Source organism: Buteo buteo, chromosome Z (assembly GCF_964188355.1).
Source record: "Buteo buteo chromosome Z, bButBut1.hap1.1, whole genome shotgun sequence".
Lineage (NCBI taxonomy): Eukaryota > Metazoa > Chordata > Aves > Accipitriformes > Accipitridae > Buteo > Buteo buteo.
Window position 1 is genome coordinate 87,437,328 of NC_134204.1, and position 19,548 is coordinate 87,456,875.

The following is a 19,548-nucleotide window of genomic DNA, read 5'->3' on the forward strand; positions in this document are numbered from 1 at the left end:
AAGAAGACTGGATTTACTTTCCATTCCCTCCTCTTTGTCTTTATTAACTGTTTTTAAAGTTTCCAGCAAAATTAATCCATAACTATTGCAACCACAGCCTACTGCTGTTCATGTAAGTAATACTGAGGGCAATTCATGTCAGTGTGATACAGTACACTTAACCTTTATTTGCACAGCTCAGTGCTCTCTACAAACTTTAAAAAAAAAACCTCTTAAAATCTTGGTTGCCTCTTATTTACTTCTCTCTTTCTACAGAGAGCCAAGAAGATGATGTTTTTCTTACTGTTGCTGCTTTTTCTTATTGCATTGAGCTTTTTCTTGACTCTTTATTCGTCTCTGTTAAATCTGTAACAAAGACTTCTCAAACTGCTAGCACGTCACTAAAATTAAATAGGTTTTATCAACATTACTTTTATCTTTAAGAGTTGTAAGAGTTTTAGTTCAAAGATGTAGTTCTGAATGTCTGACTAAAACTTTGTCCTCACAGTCATTAAGGTCTTGCTGTCTTGTAATGCTGCTATTTCACTAGCTCTTCAATCTTCATCACAAAAAATTCTCACTGTGTTTTTACTGCCACTTTTTTTCTACTGCGAGCAATCCAGAGATGCTAGAGATTTCTAACCATTAACATTTTATTAGGAACTGCATGATCTAATCTTCTTCAGAGCAAGCCTGATCTCAGTGGTACTTAAAATTCAGTGGCAGACAGCGGTTCATCTGCACTGGATCTCTCACTCTGCAAAGCCAAAGCTCTGCAGTACGACTGCTACCCCTGTCCAGTGCTGGAGGAGGACAGAAATAGCAGAAGTCTGGCAAAATTCCCACTATGGCATGGCTCTCTCAGCAACAGCAGCAATATAAGAGCCACAGCAGTCAGGATTCTGCCTGTGTTTTCAAGCAATAAAAATGTCTGGGTTCTCTTGAACTTGGCAAGTTAGTACTACAGCAGCTGCACCATTACGGGCAGTTGGTGAATTATGAGTACTCATTTTCTAGTATTTTCCACAAAATGGGGATTTTTCCAAAGCACAGCGGGCAAAATGTGTTCATTCTATTAAAAAAAAAAGAAGAAGAAGGAAAAAAAAGCCCAACCTCGCATTTGCAGCTCAGTGTCTTGTTCTTTTTTTATACTATCAAGCAGGAGAAAAAAGACTGGAAGCATAATTCTTCTCCCAAATGGCTGGCGTCTAAGACTCATAATACCTCCGAGATAAAGCTGGGCTTTATTATGTCATCTTAATTAGTGGCAAAAACAGACAAAGGAGTTAATCCGCTCAACTACCCCTACTCTACTATCACTCACAAAGCTGGGAAAAGAATCAAGGTATATCCTGTGCTTCAGGTACTAAAAACACTACTTACCCTGGATAGGCTTAAACTCGTGACATTTTGAATACTGATTTTTCAGTTGGCTCAGAATTGTGAGATTGTCTTATACCAGTGCACTGTGAGCAAAGATCTGCCTGTGTGGAAATGACTGCAAGCTCCGGGTGCGAGCTTGCAACACATAATGAGATACTGGGAATGCAGAGAGTAGCATACAGATATTTCCCACAGAAGAAGACAAAGCCAACTCTGCAAATAAATAATGTAATCAAGGAAGAAAACAAGAACACTGACAACACACTGATGAAAACAGTTCAAGGAAAAAAACCACTGTCTTGTCTCTGTGATCACCGAAAATCCTGCTTGTTTAAGTCAACTCAGAGATTTTATGACTGCAGCGATATTTCCCTAAGCAGATTCCAATTATGTCCTCTTGCATAAACTCTTTCCTATTCTTGCACATGCTTGCTCCCATCATCAGTCCCACAAAATCAAAAGCAGGCAAAGCCCAAGGTAATTTCAGACACATACATGTATCTGCCTGGCAGAAGGCTATTTTTAGCAACACGTCACTGTGCGGGAACTCTCAGCCCAGTCCTTTGTAAAATGGAGCTTCTTAATCATTTGATTTCCATGGCAGCACCAGAGAAATATCGTAGCACGGTGCTATGGTTAGGTATGTGTGAAAATATATACACCCTGCTTTACTTCAAAGGTGATCAATACACACACATTTCTTAGCTCTCTACAGAACAAGAGGTGAATGTTAAAGGACACTGAAAGGTGCCACTTTGAAAACTGGCATTAAGAAGTGTTTGGGTATTTTTTTTTTTCACACAGCACACAGAAAAGCCTATGGGATTCACAGCCACAAAGTACTGAAGAGACTAATCAAGGTTTCAGAATAGGGTCAGGCATTGATGTGACTAGTGATAACAGTCAGCATTATTAAAGCCAGTATTTTCATGGAAAACAAAAATTTTTAATGGAATGTTTTGTTTCACCCTTCAAGGCAAAGTTAAACCAACCTCTGATGCTGAAGGTTAGAGAACAAGGTATTCCAAATGTCAGAATTTCTTTCTCTAACACAGCTATTGCTAACTATCAGAGAGAAGGCATTGGCTGTGGACCACTGGATTTATCCAGTATGGCAATTGCTACAAGCAAACAGCCGCTTGAAGAAGTCATCCTGAACTAATGTCAAATAGAAGTGTGTAACGTGTCATTTCATGGATTTCAAAAAAAAAAGAAGGAAAAAAGCCTGTGAAGAAATGAATCCTATATAGTTTGGAACATCAAAAAAGCCTTCCAGTGTTTAGCCCCTCCAAATTTATCTGAATCTTTTGAAGACTTCTCCTATCTTCCACTGCTCTTTGAACATATTTTTGTTATGAACCTATCTTAATCAGGTTGGTCATATATAACAGCTTACAACTTCTTTCAACTTTTCCATTCTTTCTCCTCCCCCACCCAGGTATGAGCAGCTTTCTGGATAATTTGGATTGCTGGACTGCTTTTCTTCCTGTTATTTTCCTTTCCTAGACAAATCACCCCACACAGATCTGTAGTTTGCATTTGCAAATGAACACAGAGCATATAAAAATAACTGTGGAAGAATTTTCTCTGTACATGAAAGTGCCTTAAAATATGGGCACAGCGGGAGTTCAGACATCTTTGCAGCTTCATCCATTTTGCCCTGCTTTGAAAATTTGGCATCTTTGTCTTATGAGTGAGGTATTTTATTTAAACAGAGCATGACAGCGTAATGCATTATGGCAAAGGCAGACTGCAAAGCTGACATCTGTGACAGCTCAGTAGAGTAAATGGGAACCCAGAAACATAAGACTGAAATGGTGGGAATGGCAGTTATGGGTGTCAATTGCCACTCATCGACCCTTTGTTTAAAAGGAAAAAAGGGAGTAATGGAAAAACTAGGACTGTACAAGTATCTTCCTCTGAGCTAAATAACCATTTGCAACTGATACTTTGATCATGACTATTTCATAAACCTCTAATGGATTAAACTTTTAGTCACCACTTCAAAAAAAATGGCAGTATTGATTGATGGGCAAGCAAGACTCTACTTATTTTCAAAATTAACTTATGATGATAGTAGAGAAGTATGCTGTTGAAATAAAAACCACAGCACTTTGAATATCTTGACTGACATGACCTTTTGAATGTAATTGTGTAGATGGAAATAATCTGCCATAAGCAAGGGTGGGTATAAATTTGTATATTCTTACTTTCACTCAACTCAATCCCTCTCCTCTGCCATGCCGCCTCCTTCCACGATAACCAATTATTAGAAGTGAGTCCATCATTCCTTAAAAGATACCGTCTTATCTCTGGGTACAATATAGGTTGTTGCTATTTATTATTATCATCATCAACATCACCACCACCTATATTATTGTTATATATTCTACATATATTCAACTGATAACCAAAGAGTATGTTGACATTCAAGAAATGCTGTCATACAGATGTAACACTCTGCACTATGGCCAGACAGGATTCTGTATCCTAATACTGCAAGATTGATGTTTTCTGAGAAGGACGAATCATTCATATTTCAGATTAATGGTAGTTGAAAACAGTCAGCACTTCACCGGATCTGTCTGGTTTCCATTCATATCAGACATCTAATTATTTTCGTTTTCTTACCTCCAACTTTGGAATTGTAGGCTACTCCAACTCCACATTTTCTGTTGTTGGCTTGCATGGCAATTTCTCCTGCACACCGTGTCCCATGCCTGAATAAATATAGCAAGAATAAACATCTCATAACTCCTTTGTGTAACATACACAAAGACTCATCACTGACGTTCTTGATTTGGTCAAGTCTTCCTTTAAATGAATGCAATGCAACTATTGAATAGCTTTAGTTGTATCTACATGATACAAAAATACTTGTTTCTCTTAGGCTTCAAGCAATGTAATTTTACCTACTTAATGATCAAAGGATTATAGCGATGTGATGACAAATACCTAACGTAAGTCACGCTGAAGTCCATATACCTATTAGATACCAGTATTTTAGTAGAGTGCAAAGGTATCATAAAATTATGGGGCTAAGAAGCTGCTAAACTTCTTCAGACAAAAGTACAATACAAGTGTTTTTTAATTGCACATTTAGATACTCTTTTTTAATGGCTGCATTTACTTAGGATTTCAGAAAGTGAGCCTTTAAATTATTCTCAACATTGCTAAATTTTTCTTGCAACCAACTATTTCCTATGCAATGCTTTTTTTGCCATAGGTGATTCTTATTGCACAATACAGAAAACTTTCATATAAATGTAATTGTAAAAGAGTTGTATTATTTAATACTACAGATTGTTATTCAATGAAGTGCTTGAATGCTTCTGGGCTGAATTCCATTTGCTTATTAATAAAGATTAGAGGTAATACAGGTAGATTTAAGAGATAATGTCATTGGAACAAGAGGATAATGGCTTCTTGCTCTTAACGCTGTAACAAAGTAGAAATGTCATTTTTCAAATGGCTTATTCATGGAACATTTATACTTTCATTGATTGGTTTTTTCCCCCTCATACATTGATTTATGTTGTGGATGCTATTGTATTGTCTGATAGACAATAGGGAACCAGTGTATCAGTTTCTTACTTTATCTTTATTGAGTAGCAGCAACCTAATTGGTTTAAGGAATTGACTTCTTCTCTATACCAGCTTTTAAAGAGGTCCATTCTCTTCCTCATTGACAAAATTCCTTCCTGAACTACCACAGATACACCCATCAAGATGTTCCACAGATTATCAAAGAGGTAGCTCTAAAGAGGGCATCAGAGAAAATTCCTCTCTCATTCCAAGACACACAAGTCCAGTAAGTGAACTGGCTGGCTGTCTTGTGTTCAAGCCTTTTGAAACTTCCTAGGATATTACCCTGAGGGCATTTAGGCCGAATCTGGTCTAAATAAAGCTTCCATATGCCTCAGAAGGGGCAGAAAGACTGTCACAGGAGTGAATGTAACCTCCTCCAGTGTCTAGCTGTGTGTCATACCTGCATGAAAGGAGGTCAGAAGCATGACTTCACCTGTGATGGCGTGCACTGAGCTAGAAGCTATGGTATTAGTCCAAAAGGTACTGCCAGAACTGGAAAAGAGTGACCTTAGCTACAAAAGCTGACCTGAAGGGATGGGTTTCTTGGTAAGTTCCTCTAAGACACAGTCTGTTCCAGAGCCCTTCCTAGGAGATATCTTCTTTTTAAATTCCCAGTGCAAAGCAGAGAACTGAAGTCAAAATCTGCTTAGGGAGGTATCATTCTAGACACACACACGGTGACATGAACAGATTGATCCCTTCAGCTTACAGAAACATATCAGTACCTTACTTATACAAAGAAATTCAGGACGTTATAGGAAGATTACAATTATGAAGCTCTTCATCTGGGAATGTTAATTTCATTAGTTTCCAGTGTTTGTGCCAATGTTATGTGCAAATGTTTGTGCAAACTGAAACACAAGAGGTTCCTTCCGAACATCAAAAAAAACTTTTTTACTGTGAGGGTGACTGAGCACTGGCACAGGTTGCCCAGGGAGGTTGTGGAGTCTCCCCTCTTGGAAATATTTAAAAGCCGTCTGGATGTGGTCCTGGGCAACTGGCTCTAGGTGTCCCTGCCTGAGCAGAGGCTCAGACCAGATGACCTCCAGAGGTCCCTTCCAACCTCAACCACCCTGTGATTCCGTTATACAAATACTTCCTTTTAGTATATAATTGTCATGGGGGACATACATAGACATTTCTGCATTCGCATGTTGTAACACACAAATTAATAATGTACTGTTTTGTTCTCTTCACACAACTGGGAAGCTACTCACTTGTTTTCATTTGTTGGGTCATATCTAGGAAAGGGATCATGATCGTTGTCATTGAAATCATAACTTGCCTTTGGATCCTACATTAAAAAAAAACAAAACAAAAACCAACATAATTAATTCGGACAACTAGAAAATGCATTTTAAAATGTGTAACAAAATGGGTTCTAGAGTCTGTATTTATTTATTTGGTGTGCCTTATGTTGACAGCAATCAAGTTCGTAGAATTTGATGGACATTAACAATTCCATAAATTTTTCACAGAGCTTTAATAATTCAGCATTAAACCACTGTATACACACATGCCTGGGAACTAAATCCACTGAGCGAGAAAAAAAACAACAAAAAACCCATCCCACTATCATTGCTAAGTAACATTCAGCTTCCTGTGACACAGACCAGGTTCCAAATTACGCCTAAGGCAAATATTTCAGTCTCTGTACTGTAGCAGCTGACTTACAGAACAGACAGCAAGCCAGAGAAGAGTGTCTGTATATCAAATTTACAATTGATTAATTTATTCAGTAGCATTCTAATGCCCAAACATACATAGTTGGCGTAGATGTCAGTGTGATTCCACTCCAAGCCATCATCTAGTACTGTGATGACAACACCCTTGCCTGTAATCCCTTTTTGCCATACAGGAATAACATGGAGATCCAGTTTGGGCAGGGATGGAGTTATTCTTGTATCTTGCTGGAGGACAGAAAAGATTAAAATATGTCAACGTTTTTATCCATTTATACTTCACAGATACAAAGTAATATTTTAAAGGTGCTCTAAACCATCCCAGCCTGAACTTGTATACTTTGCTCAAATTTTGCAAAGATAAAACAAAAATTAGTTTCTTCAAATACTTGTAGCACTGAAAGATTTACCCCATTACTTGAATATCCCTGAAGACCACCTCTGAACAAAGACCATCTTGTATTTATTGGAGGTAAGCAGCAGAAACATGGGAATGGTACGGAAGTACCAATGAACCTTGGAACTTTGAGTTAATAATCAGACCCGCTAATGTTTGTTCTTTTCACTTGATGAGAAGCCAAGACAGTACCCCACAGTACAGTGAGCTGCGTTTTCTCCAAATGTGTTTTCTCCTTTGACTTTCAAGTTAGCCAGAGCAAAATTATTAATGGATAAAACAATTAGGGTAGTTGTTTGGTTAGGAGCAACTGTGCTGAATCACAACTTTCTGTTTACTACCCTTATTACTGTTCCTGTGGTAAATCAACTGGAAGCATGAATCATCTATACCCTTCTCTTCCACAGCAAGTTCTTTGAAGAGTAGCTCCTAAATGGGTCATTCTTCCTCTCTAATATTAAACGTGCAGTACATACATCTAATTTAGAAAGCTTGCTTATAAACCCTATAAAAACATAGATGTAAAAAAAGCATTTTCTTTCTGTTTCTCTGTGTATAATTACATTAGTTGATCCCAGGTTTTTCATTTCATTTCCAAAGGAATGCTGCATAAAATGCGAGGCTTAGAAAATGAAATTTGTTATGGGAATGACCTTTCTTTCATTTTATGCTTTCTTTTCTGACTGCTGCCGGTCAGGCAGTTATTTGAGGTTCCAAGTTGTGTTCTCTAGAATCCATCAAATAACCATTTTTTCTGGTGATGTTTGAAGGTACACTGAATAGAGCTAAAAGCTCTATCAAATCATAATAATAAGTTTTTTACTACAAGGCAAGGAACATATTTTGGAAGAAAATATTTAGCACATTTATGCATTTAATCAGAAAAAATTCAATGTGCACTGCAAACAAGGGTAAGCATCATGTTTCTGTTTCTCATGTGGGAAAACTAGAGGGAAAAGAAATGAAAACCATAGAAAGGTGGAAAAGGGAACTATATCTCCCAGAGAGCAGGACATTGCTTTTTTCACAAAACTGCTTTTTTTGAATTCTGTGTGTGTTTGTGTATTCATCCAATACAGACATCTCAGAAATTTCCTGCTTCCTATTGGAAACCGGCAAAGGACGACAGAGGTATTCAGCTTCAAAGAAAAGTTAAATTCTTAAAGATAACATTTTTTATGTTGAAAAGAACTCTGCAGAACTCTACATGGAAATATTTTATGCTATGGCATTTATAATTTATTTTCCTAGCTCAAACAAAGGCAAGAGAAGGCAAAGCATTATACAAACAGCCTAGAGTTTAGTCTGTTTTCTCTAAGCTGAACGGAAGAAGAGAAAGGTATTTCCAGCCACTTGGGCCACACTTGTGCTTGACATTCCTTCCTGATTTGTTATATCCATCTTTAACGCTCCCCCTATGCTAAGTGAAAGCAATGAAGCCTAGACTGAAGGTACAGCTAGATGCATAGTGGAAATACAGACTCTTGAAAGAGACCATATAAAACATAAATGATCAACTGTATTTCTCAGTTGTCACATGCAGACAGAAACTATAGAGCTCAGGAAATTTCTTTTCCTTGAGGTTTTGAACATGTGAGCTGTAAAGACCCTCTTCTATTGAAATCCTAGTTCAAGAGGCTGAAGGTGCTTGTCACATACACATATGCTTTTTTTTTTTGTCTGGAGTATGCACTTTGCACTACCAGTTTTAATAAAGAAATACATGGCCAGCTTCAGACATGATAAGGGACTTCTTATATGCCAACAGCAAATATTTTAAAATTATCATAAAGGTAGCTTTTAAGTGTTATACTTTCTAACATTAACCCCCATTCTAAGCAGCAGCCTGAATTGGCTTTTAGAATGTTTGTACAAATGACACTTTAGAGAAAATAGAAGGTTGCCTGGAAATACTATGCACAGAGATCTCTCATTTTTATAGCATATGGTAATGAGAGGGGCTCATCATTTACTCCCTTCAGTCCAATTGCTCTGATACTAGTAAAATAATGCAGCTGAAAGCACAACTGAAATTCACCATCCCGGGTTCCCCAGTGAAACAACTTCTTACCAGATACCACTGCTGATTCCACATAGGATCATTGAAAAGATTTTCTGCTGAGTCTCTCACGGTGGCACGCTTAGTTCTCTTTTTTTCGTATTGCTGCTCTGCCCATGACACCTACAATTATTTGTATAAATATGACAAGTAAGCCTCTACAAGTTAGGACTTTCTTAACCTAGAGGATAAGGGTTTTCCTCACACAGCAAAATTTTAATGCAGAGAGGAGGATTAGTTATACTGTGGTACAGTGTACTTTGGGGAAGAGGACTTTGTGAAATCACAATACTATAGAATCAATTCATAGAAAATCATTAAGTACAAGTTAACAGTAGAACTCCTGTGAATGTCACACAATGCAGGCTTTTATACCAAATATGCAGTATGTTTAGAAGGTTATCTAAGCAGTGGTGGTTACCAAAACAAGCAGAACCACAGCCTACTTCTTTCTCCTACCTACATTTTAACCCCCATCTATTTCTATTGGGAGTTAAAAGGAAAGAAGAAAGATTATCTCTGGCTTTAGTCTAGCAATCATAATGACACTGTTACTTATAGCCCAGCTGGACATTCAAGTCTCCTTCCCAGTGGTGTTTTGAAGTGTGATCAATTAGTAAGCTATGAATATTGGACTAACTTCATCACTGGCATAATTCTATTTAATGCAACTGAAAGACAAAATGCTTCATCGTGTTTTGCTAAAGCATCGATACAATAAGTTGCATAGCATCTGTGCACGGACACAGCAAGCTCTAAGTCACTAGGTTGCATTTTAAAAGTGTATCCCACTTAGTTCCCTTGAACGTATTACTAAACCCAGTTCAAATCAAATCCCAATTCTGATACCTCTCTGGGCTGTGTGCTCGTTTTGGAAATTGGGATAAAATGTTATTTGCTGCTAGTACCTGGACGGTCAGTTTGATACAGATCTAGTTGGTCCTTTTCATTCCAATTTCCCAACGAGCAAAGCAAACTCAGGTTCAGTAGATTGCCAAGATCCTACTACAAGCCTCAAGTGGATGATACCTTGGACCTAACCTTTTGCTTTAAATGTCTGAATAGATTTAATTATTTTTCTCTACTGCCATCCAATGGATTTATGGTCCTTATAGCTATCATCATATATCAAACAATAAGAAGAGTGACTCAGAAATTATAGTGATAAAAAAGTACTGATTTGATTAAAATATGATTTCCTAGGGAGAGGCTAATGAAAATTCACTACAGGAACATAAACCCTTAAAAATGGTAGCTACACCAGGCACGTTAACTGAAAGCTCTCTAATACTATTCCCTTTGCTCTATATTTAGTGCTAAAACTCCTACAAACCGTACTTACTCGCAGAAGATGAATATACCCATGCAAGTGTAAGTATTTTAAACTGCCCTACTGATATCCAGGGCCATACATATTTATGCACAGGTTGGAGCAATTACCTTTGTCTCTCTTCCCGGCCCACAGCAAAACTCAGCCTTTTCATCACACAACAGTAATTAACAATTGACAACTTCCATGCTTGTTATTTTTTTCAATGTGGACAACTGCACTGAGGGAAATGAGCTGAAACTACCAAGCACGTGTGTCAGACAAACAAGCCAAATGTTTGTCACTCAGCAGCTGGGTGAGGTTCCAACCATCCATCTACGGCAAAAGCTGAAGGCCCTGTGCCAAATCTCCAGTCACTGATACATAAAGCGGTGAAAATAATCTTGATTCAGGTCTGTTGCAAGAAGGTAGATTTGGAAACTAGTGCAAATACTGGAAGAAGTTAAGGAGCCAGATAATTATATCCCTTCAATATATTCACAGCCTTTATCTGTTTTACAACAAACGCCGAGACTTCTATAGGAAGGAGATAAATACTCAGATTAGAGCCAAGTTTTACTCCAGCTTTCATATTTAACATACTGTAAAATTCATGAAGGCGTTATACAAACAAAAGCAGGATTCCCTTCTCTCTCCCTTTTTAAAGATTGAATTAAAATCTTTTTAAATACGCTGTTGCTGAATAAGAGTAGCTCTTCAGAGCAAAGGTCCATGTATAACTACACAGCATTTCATGATTGCTTTGTGTTTATATACTTACATAATGACATAATTACATCTCATTCATTCACATAGTTAATTTGCATACTAGATGGTAAATAAAAGGGAAATTGGAATAAATTTAGCAAATCACCTGCAGTACTTTGAAGCTCTGGTTTTGGATCTAAGTATGTAAGTCTGCAATAATGTTTGGCAGTAATGTGTACAACGCAATTGCTTCCATTAGAATTTGTTATATTGAACACGGTCATGCTTCACCGTGTAAGAGATGCATTCGATGTAATAAATCCAAAAAAGGAAGGAACTGCAACCAAACCTCTGTTCCTGAACATCATGCTATGATGGCATTGAACATCTGATCATAGGTATGTATATAAATTAGAACACCAATTTGCAATAAAGCTGTGGTCTTGAACTTCCCAACTTTAAAATAATTTCACCCAGAAGACTTTAACTGTTAAAACCAATGTTTGCAAGGAGATAGATGGGAGTGTACAGTTTTGAAACAGAACAGACAAAACAAATACCCTTGTCTCACCCCCTTCTTTATTTCTTCTAGCCACGTATAGAATATTTCCTCCTAGATGACATTTGCATCTAAACCCTCCAGATAACCAATTACTCGTTCTCAAGTGATTCGTCCTTATATCATAAAGTGCTGGTTTTCACAACTAGGTTACTTCATGTTTTGGACTGCTCATATTTTTACAATGATTGCTGCAATAATACCGATTTTAAATTCAAATTTCATTGTTCTGAAATTTACCAGAAAGTGGTTTTAAGAGGGGCTGACAGCGTTCTGGTCTGTTCCTTAAATCCACCACCCATGCCAGTTTTTCAGTTTGTTTACAAAGAGATATGCTTCTCTCTTCAATAAAGTCAAATAAATGGGGAGTCTCCTTCACCAGTGGATTGTACCTTAGATCCCTGGCTCTCCAGTGTGCTTGTTCTCTGACTGCAGTGGGATTCCAGTATAACAAAAGACTGCAAGTCTAGAACACATGATGGATCCTTTGAGAAGGGGTTTCAGCTTGTCATAGAAAAAGTGAATCCAGTGAAACCTCAGCCCTTTTTTCCCTACCTTTTTTTTTTTTTTTATTCAGTCACTTTAGATCAAACCTAATTCCCATGGTAATTGCACAGACATGGCCTGATTAAACTTACTGTATCTAGGGATTTTTACTTTGAGTCGAGTCCTGTGGTTCCTCATTCATATTTTCATCAGAGACACATCGACATCTAAAATTCCAAGCCTCTGCAATGCTGCATATCTTAAATCTTAATTTGGAAAGCACTTGCAAAAAATATGGTAAGAGAGGGTCAGATTCTGCCTGTTAATGACAGAATAATAAAGTATTATTCAGCGTGAGTGTGGATGGCTGAATACATTAGACTTGCAAAACGACGAAAGCCTGCCTGTGACCTCATTACAAAGCTAGCAATAAGGAGGCAGAATAAACAGAGAGCATGAAAAAGAATAAATGTAACACTCACCCGCTCATCATCAGAAAGTCTTTTAGTGATATGAATGGCACTTCTTCGAGACCGTCTTGGATGACTTTTATGTCTGAATAGGTAGTGATTTTTGAGTGATCCAATCTGTAAGACAGAGTCGTACTTTAACTACCGAGAGGTATTTCCCCACTGCAAGCAAATATCAACACCCACAACCTGACTGAATTCAGTCTGTTTAAAAGACAAAAGAAAAGAGCAAGAAACTAGCCTTTCGATATTTTAATCTCAACTAAAAAAACCACTCTTCAAGTAAAAAGTGCTTATCACAGCCTGTGTGCTGCTACAAGAAATTGGGGGAATAATTTCATTTAAGCTGGTGAAGTAGCAGTCGTTACTACTACAGTAGTCAGTAACACAGTGTTGTAGTAGTGACCAGTATACTCATGGACACCTTGACACGGGCACAGTTCGAAGGACAGGCTTTATGCGTGGCCACACGCCAGTTTCATCTGCTCTTCCCTGGGTTCAGCTGAAGAGGTGTAAAAAGCTCCGTGTGGCTTCAGAAACCTCACTGCGGAGTTTGTTTGTAAGAGGGCACCCACCGAAACTGGCGTTTTCGCTTGCGCAGTGGCTGGTCGCCCCGAGAGCTGGGTGCATCCCCCCGGCTTTAAACATCCCTCTTCCCCAAGGAGGGGCGTGGGGGGGGGGAGCGGTTCTGCGGCTGGCACAGGACCCCCGTCTGGAGGTGGGACGAGGCTGTTACCTCAAGGCGGTTACTCATCCCTGACAACGCTGACGTCACGGCATCCCAAAAAAAGCGCCAGGAGGGCCTGCTGGAGAGAAGCCCCGCGGTGGCGACGGAGCCTCCGGGGCGTGGGGGAGGGAGGGGGGCGGCGGGATGGCGGGGGGCCAGGTCGGGGGCGGAGCGGGGCCGGAGACAGGGCTGCCCGCATCGTCCTCCTGCCCCGTCCCCTCAGGGAAACCGGGGTACGCTGCCCGATCCTGACCGGTCCCCCTCAGGGAAAGCGGGGTGCCCTGCCCGACCCTGCCCCGTCCCCCTCAGGGAAGGCGGGGTGACCTGCCCGGTCCCCACAGGGAGAGCAGGGTACCCTGCCCGACACTGCCCGGTCCCCCTCAGGGAAAGCGGGGTGCCCTGCCGACCCTATCAGGGAAAGAGGGGTACGCTGCCCACCCTGCCCAGTCTCATCAGGGAGAGCGGGGTGCCCTGCCTGACACTGCCCGGTCCCCTCAGGGAGAGCGGGGTGCCCTGCCCGACCCTCTCAGGGAAAGCGGGGTACGCTGCCCGACCCTGACCGGTCTCCTCAGGGAAAGAGGGGTGCCCTGCCCGGTCCCCCTCAGGGAAAGTGGGGTACCCTGCCCGACCCTGCCCGGTCCCCCTCAGGGAAAGCGGGGTACGCTGCCCGACCCTAACCGGTCTCCTCAGGGAAAGAGGGGTGCCCTGCCCGGCCCTGCCCGGTCGCCTCAGGGACAGCGGGGCGCCCTGCCCGGCCGTGCCCGGTCCCCCTCAGGGAAACCGGGGTACGCTGCCCGACCCTGCCCGGTCCCCTCAGGGACAGCGGGGTGCCGTGCCCGACCCTGCCCGGTCCCCCTCAGACAGAGGTGGAGCGCCCTGCCTTGATCCCTGAGGGAAAGCCAGATGCCCTGCCTGGATCTCCTCAGGGAGAGCGGGGTGCCCTGCCCGACCCTCTCAGGGAAAGCGGGGTACGCTGCCCGACCCTGACCGGTCTCCTCAGGGAAAGAGGGGTGCCCTGCCCGACCCTGACCGGTCTCCTCAGGGAAAGAGGGGTGCCCTGCCCGGCCGTGCCCGGTCGCCTCAGGGAGAGCGGGGTTCCCTGCCGGCCCTGCCCGGTCCCCCTCAGACAGAGGTGGAGCGCCCTGCCTTGATCCCTGAGGGAAAGCCAGATGCCCTGCCTGGATCTCCTCAGGGAGAGCGGGGTGCCCTGCCCGACCCTGCCCGACGGCCTCAGGGAGAGCGGGAGCGCCCTTGCCTGGTCCCTGCCCGGTCCCCCCAGCAAAGAGCCGTCCCCGGCCGGGCACCGCGGTGGAGGGGCTCGCCTCCGGGTGGGGACCTCTGGCCGGGGGGCGGTGAGTGCCGGTGGGTGGGGAAGGCGTTCCAAACTCCCCGGAACGGCAGCCGGGCACAAGTTTCGGGGCAGCCCCGAGGAAGGAGGGATGGAGAGAAAGGATCCCCAGTGAGGGTCAGCTCCCCCCCGACCCCCCCAGCCCGGCTCCCACGCCCGCCCGTACCTGCCCCACCAGGTCGTAGTCCAGCTCCTCCGCGATGGCTTTGGCGGCTTCGGGACCCGCCGGGATCTCCGCCGCCCACTCGTTGAGGAACTGCCGCTCGGCTCTGCCGCCGCCTCGGACCAGGCAGCAGGCGGCCAACAACGTTAGGGCCGCGTACCGGCCGGCCCAACGGTGACCGTCCATGGCCGGGGGTAAGGGGGGGGGATAGGAGGCGGCCGGCGGAGAGGCTGGCGGGGTAAGGGGCGGGGGGGGGCTCCGCGTTGCTAGGCGAACGCAGAGGAAGGAGCGGGCGGCGGCGGCTGCCCGGCGCGGGTCCCTGCCTTGCGGCGAGGCGAGGCTGCCCGGGGCTGCGCGGTTCCCAGACCCCTCCGGAGCCGGAATGGAAATGAGTGTTTACACGTCAAAACGACGACAGCCATCCCTGACGTCAAAGTGTACCTGGTGGCCCCCCCCACCCCCCCCCCCTCCCCTAACTGAGCCGGGGAGGGTGGGGTGGTAATTCCCCGGGGCGGTGAGGCGTGAGTGGAAAAGAGCGGGGAGGGAAGAGGGGCGGCGGGGGGAGAAACACGGACCGGTTTGCGGGAGGGGGCCCGGGGGGCGGCCCTTCCCCACGGCGGCAACTTCGTGGACTCCTCAACCCCCCCCCCCCAAAACCCCTTCCCCGACACCCCGCCCCGGGACGGGGGTCGTGGGGGGGGCGGACAGCCAGCGGACAGCCAGCGGGGCTTTGTGATAGTTACCGTCATTACCGATAATCGGTGGGATTCACCCCGAGACGAAGGTAGAGGCAGGACCCCGGACCTCACACACACACACACACCCCCCCAGCCGCCGAAGACCCCTTGGGTTTCGCCCCCGCCAGCCCCGCGATGTCGCCGGCAGGAGCAGCAGCGAGGGGAGAGCTGGGCGAATGAAACATGCTTTTCAATTAAGCTAATAACCCGGGACCTACTGCGCGGTAATGCTTGATTAATGCACATCATCCCCTGATACTTCCGACACACCATAGGTATGCTGCATTAATCGGCACGGTCTGGTTACGTAACAAATATCTTTATCCTGAAGTACAGTTATTCATTTTAAAACAATTTTAAATCGCATCCAGCGGTCTGCGGGTTGCACTTTCTCAGCAAACACTGCGATTTGTTAAGTACTCGCTCGTTTGCATATTTTCATTTTGCCTCTGCATTTCCCCGGCTCCTTCTCTTTTCCTTAGCTTTGCTACTACCATTTCGTTGTCTTTCCTCACATGTCAGAAAACGCCTCTAAAAATTTCCTAATGTTCCCCCGACGCTCTTGCCTCTACCTCTGAAACTGAACCTTTGCGCAGCTTCAGTTTATAGTTACCTATATTTCACTGCTTGACTCTTCCAACTTTTAAACTGGAAATTTTAGTGAGTTGCTCTTAGGTATCAGAGCTGTGCTGCAATGCTGCTTTCCTTCTTCTGTTTATTATGGAGTGACAGATATGCCTGCCCTACTCTTCACTGGCTTCTAAAATAGGAAGATAGTGGAAAACATAAAAACAAAACACTGAGGACTGGAGAATACTGTAAAAGGCCAGCATTTCTGTGTCTGAAATCTCAGCCTCAGACATCATTGTGCCAGGATGGGTACAGTTCTGAGAGCCTCCCAGGGACCCGTGTGTTCCCATAGGGATCGGGGGATTGTAACCACTGCAGCAGAAGTACTGGCCATGACGTACAGGAGCCCAAAATAATAGGAATGTGAATGGATCAGGGGAGGGGGGAAAGCATAAGAATATAATAAGGATACCAGAAACCTCAACAGAATATCAATAAATACCCATAGAGAGTAGAATACCAATAAAATGACACTACAGCACCATCCTGGTATTCACCCATACTCACTTTCTGCAACATGGTATAACAACAGGACAGGGTTTGTCAAAGTCAAGCCTGCAACTAGGACATGTGTGTTCTGTTCATTTTAATTTATTGTATTTGCTGCATGATTTTCCCAGTGTTCGCTGCCAAAAAATGTATTTTCTTCACTTTCCTGGACAGATGCCTTAAAGATGCCTTTGTTCCATTTTTAGCAATGTTTCTAAGGCTTTCTTTAAATGTGGTTGTCTTGCCAAGCAATTGCTGGGTCCACACGGGTTTTTCCTGTGTCAGTTTTACCACTACTGTTCTACTCAGAACACGAAGGGCTTTTTACCTCTCATTTCTCATCACTGAGACTGCCACTTGGCTTGAATTTTACATTTTGTATTAAGCAACTGTGCAGAAACATTATCTGCATACAGAAATGAAATGAAATGAGAGCCTTATGTATGGATAATGACAATTTATATTCCCAAGTCTTAAGTAGTGGTTAGAACATCTGCATCCCTAAGAGTGATTTGAAAATCTCAGTACTCTTTTCTAAATGATTAATTCATTCACATGTGCTTATTTATTGGGATATCCTTCTGGGCAGGACTTCAGTTAGATGGGCTGTATACAGAGTCTTGAGCTGTGTTAGAGAATGAGCTGTGTGCTACACAAACTTGGTTATCCCATCCATTAATGAAGGATACTGTCCAACCCACTACATTCCCATCTAATAATAACACAACAAAAAGGAACAGCTTGCTCAGCAGCATCAGGTGGAGTCAACAATAATTGTTTCATGCTCCATAAACAATTCAGGTTTGTTGTTTATCAGTGAAACATTTATTTAGTCCCTAGTGCACCCAGTGGTATTCTGCCTGAGTGTAAAATCAGCAACAAACACAAGACCAGTTATAAAAATATTCTTTCTAGTGTATGGCTTCAGTTTAACGTAATATTCAAGCTAGACATGCTTCTAGAGGATCTACGTTCTGATAAGGACCTCTTTGCATCTGGTGAAGAACTGTTAGTAAAGCAGCTCTTGAGGTTTTTTTTTTAGTGTGTGGTAGCTGAGTGGGAATCATTACATTTCCCAAGCTGAAATGTCTTCTTGTAGAGGAAGTGCAGAATGTTTCCTGGCACATTGGTAAGACGTCCATCAATACAGTGTGTGGTACTGAGTATGAAATCCTAACCCTCAAAGGACTGTGGCCACAGTTGCAGGAGAGCTGTGAATGAAACCCCTTAGTCCTGATTTTGACCTAACGAGGGTGTAAATCAGCAGTAATTCTACTAAAATATTTTTTATTAAGAAAAGTATATTACAGCAGCATAAGTGAACTCAAAATCAGAACCCCTGGGGCAGGAGTCTCTTCTCAAATCTCGTATTGCTTCAGCAAGTATAAATATATCTCTTCACCTGTTTACGTTCTGGATGCCTCCCCTCTAGCACACTTAGCTCACAGGGGGACACTGAAGAACTTCGTGTTAATGTTCGGTAACTTGCTCCAGGACTTCTGGATGAAAATCCTACTAGAAATGTCCTTGCCCACCCCACGTGAAAACTTACCCCCATTATAGCCAAAGGCAATGTTCCAACTCTCTCATGCCTAGGAGTTCAACTGATTGGCTTTTTCTTCCTCATTGTCAAAAGGCATGTAAAGGTTTCAGGCCATAGCTGTGTTTTTGTATCTGCATTTCTGATCCTTCAAAGAGATGTCCATGAAAAAGTGAGACGGACTGGTTTTGAAGAGCCAAGCAGTTACACACAACACCCTATTTCCTTGCTCGTTAGTAAGGCTAACACACTGAAACGTAGCAATTCTTATTCAAGGCTCAAGCCTGTATTTTTGAGCCTAACTCTCCACTTAACTGCTGTGGCATCACTCCTGACACCCGCTCCTGACTGCTGGGGGCTGTACAGGAAACAGGGGCCCTGGAGGAGGAGCGGGGGCTGAGGTTGTCATGGGAATTTCTCTCTGCAGCTGGTACCCTGTAGCTTCACCACGTCCACACTGGACACAAACCCGTCCCATCGGTCAGAATCATGCAGTCTGGCAAAATCTGCCATGCGGGGGAAAGCTGGGGAGATCAAAAGCTTCACTGTTTCTGCATGGCAGTCGATATCTTGAGAAATACATTGATTGCAAGGTGGGAAGCACAGGCATGAAACCCTGCAACTCATGAAGTGAGAAAGCTGTCACTGAAATGAAAGCACCCCAGGAAGCTATAAAGATCTAAAGTCGCATTCCTTCATCTTTGTGCACCTTGTAGAAGAGGAGCAATTGTCTTCCTTGCTGAGGCAAATAATGACAGAGCAGAGATAAACAGGAACAGAGCATAAGGAAAATGAAAGGCAGGTAAAAGAATTAAGTTTATCTGCAGAAAAATCAAAAGGTTTCAGGGGAATGCCATCATTTTATCATATTATTTTGAAATAATATTTTTGATTAAGGCGGCGATTGTATAACGACATTTCATTTTGAATCAGTCACAAGGTAAAAGCCAGAAAGCAAATTCATCTCTGATGTCACTTCATGAAGTCAACCCATTTGATTTTGCAAAATGAAACTAAGCATTTTTTCTCTACCCACAGAGCTTTCTTTCAACATGTAAACTGAATTAAGTTAAAAGATTGGTTGTTCTTGATGGGTAAATGATAAACGCTCTCTGCAGGAAGCCAGAAGATGCATGCTTACGAGGCAGGAGGAACACATCCTGAACGTGTTACTGTGTCCATCCACCCTGCCGCTGAATTGACGGAGAAAGATGAGACCAGGTCTTGGTGCCAGGCATCTTCCACCACCACAGATGGCCGAAGCAGAGGCCCATCCACCACAAGCCTTGCTCTG

General features: G+C 43.1%; 1 protein-coding gene across 1 annotated transcript in view; it reads right to left on the reverse strand.

Annotated features, from left to right (window-relative positions):
* The window catches only part of PCSK1 (proprotein convertase subtilisin/kexin type 1), a 29,669-nt gene extending 14,625 nt beyond the window's left edge, over positions 1–15,044 (reverse strand). The window contains exons 1-6 of the mRNA XM_075019610.1: positions 14,862–15,044; positions 12,633–12,737; positions 9,101–9,211; positions 6,714–6,860; positions 6,168–6,244; positions 3,994–4,082 (exon numbers count right to left, since the gene is read on the reverse strand). Coding sequence (XP_074875711.1) covers positions 3,994–4,082; positions 6,168–6,244; positions 6,714–6,860; positions 9,101–9,211; positions 12,633–12,737; positions 14,862–15,044 — 712 coding nt within the window. The remainder of the gene's footprint in view (positions 1–3,993; positions 4,083–6,167; positions 6,245–6,713; positions 6,861–9,100; positions 9,212–12,632; positions 12,738–14,861) is intronic.
* Positions 15,045–19,548: the final 4,504 nt, after the last annotated feature.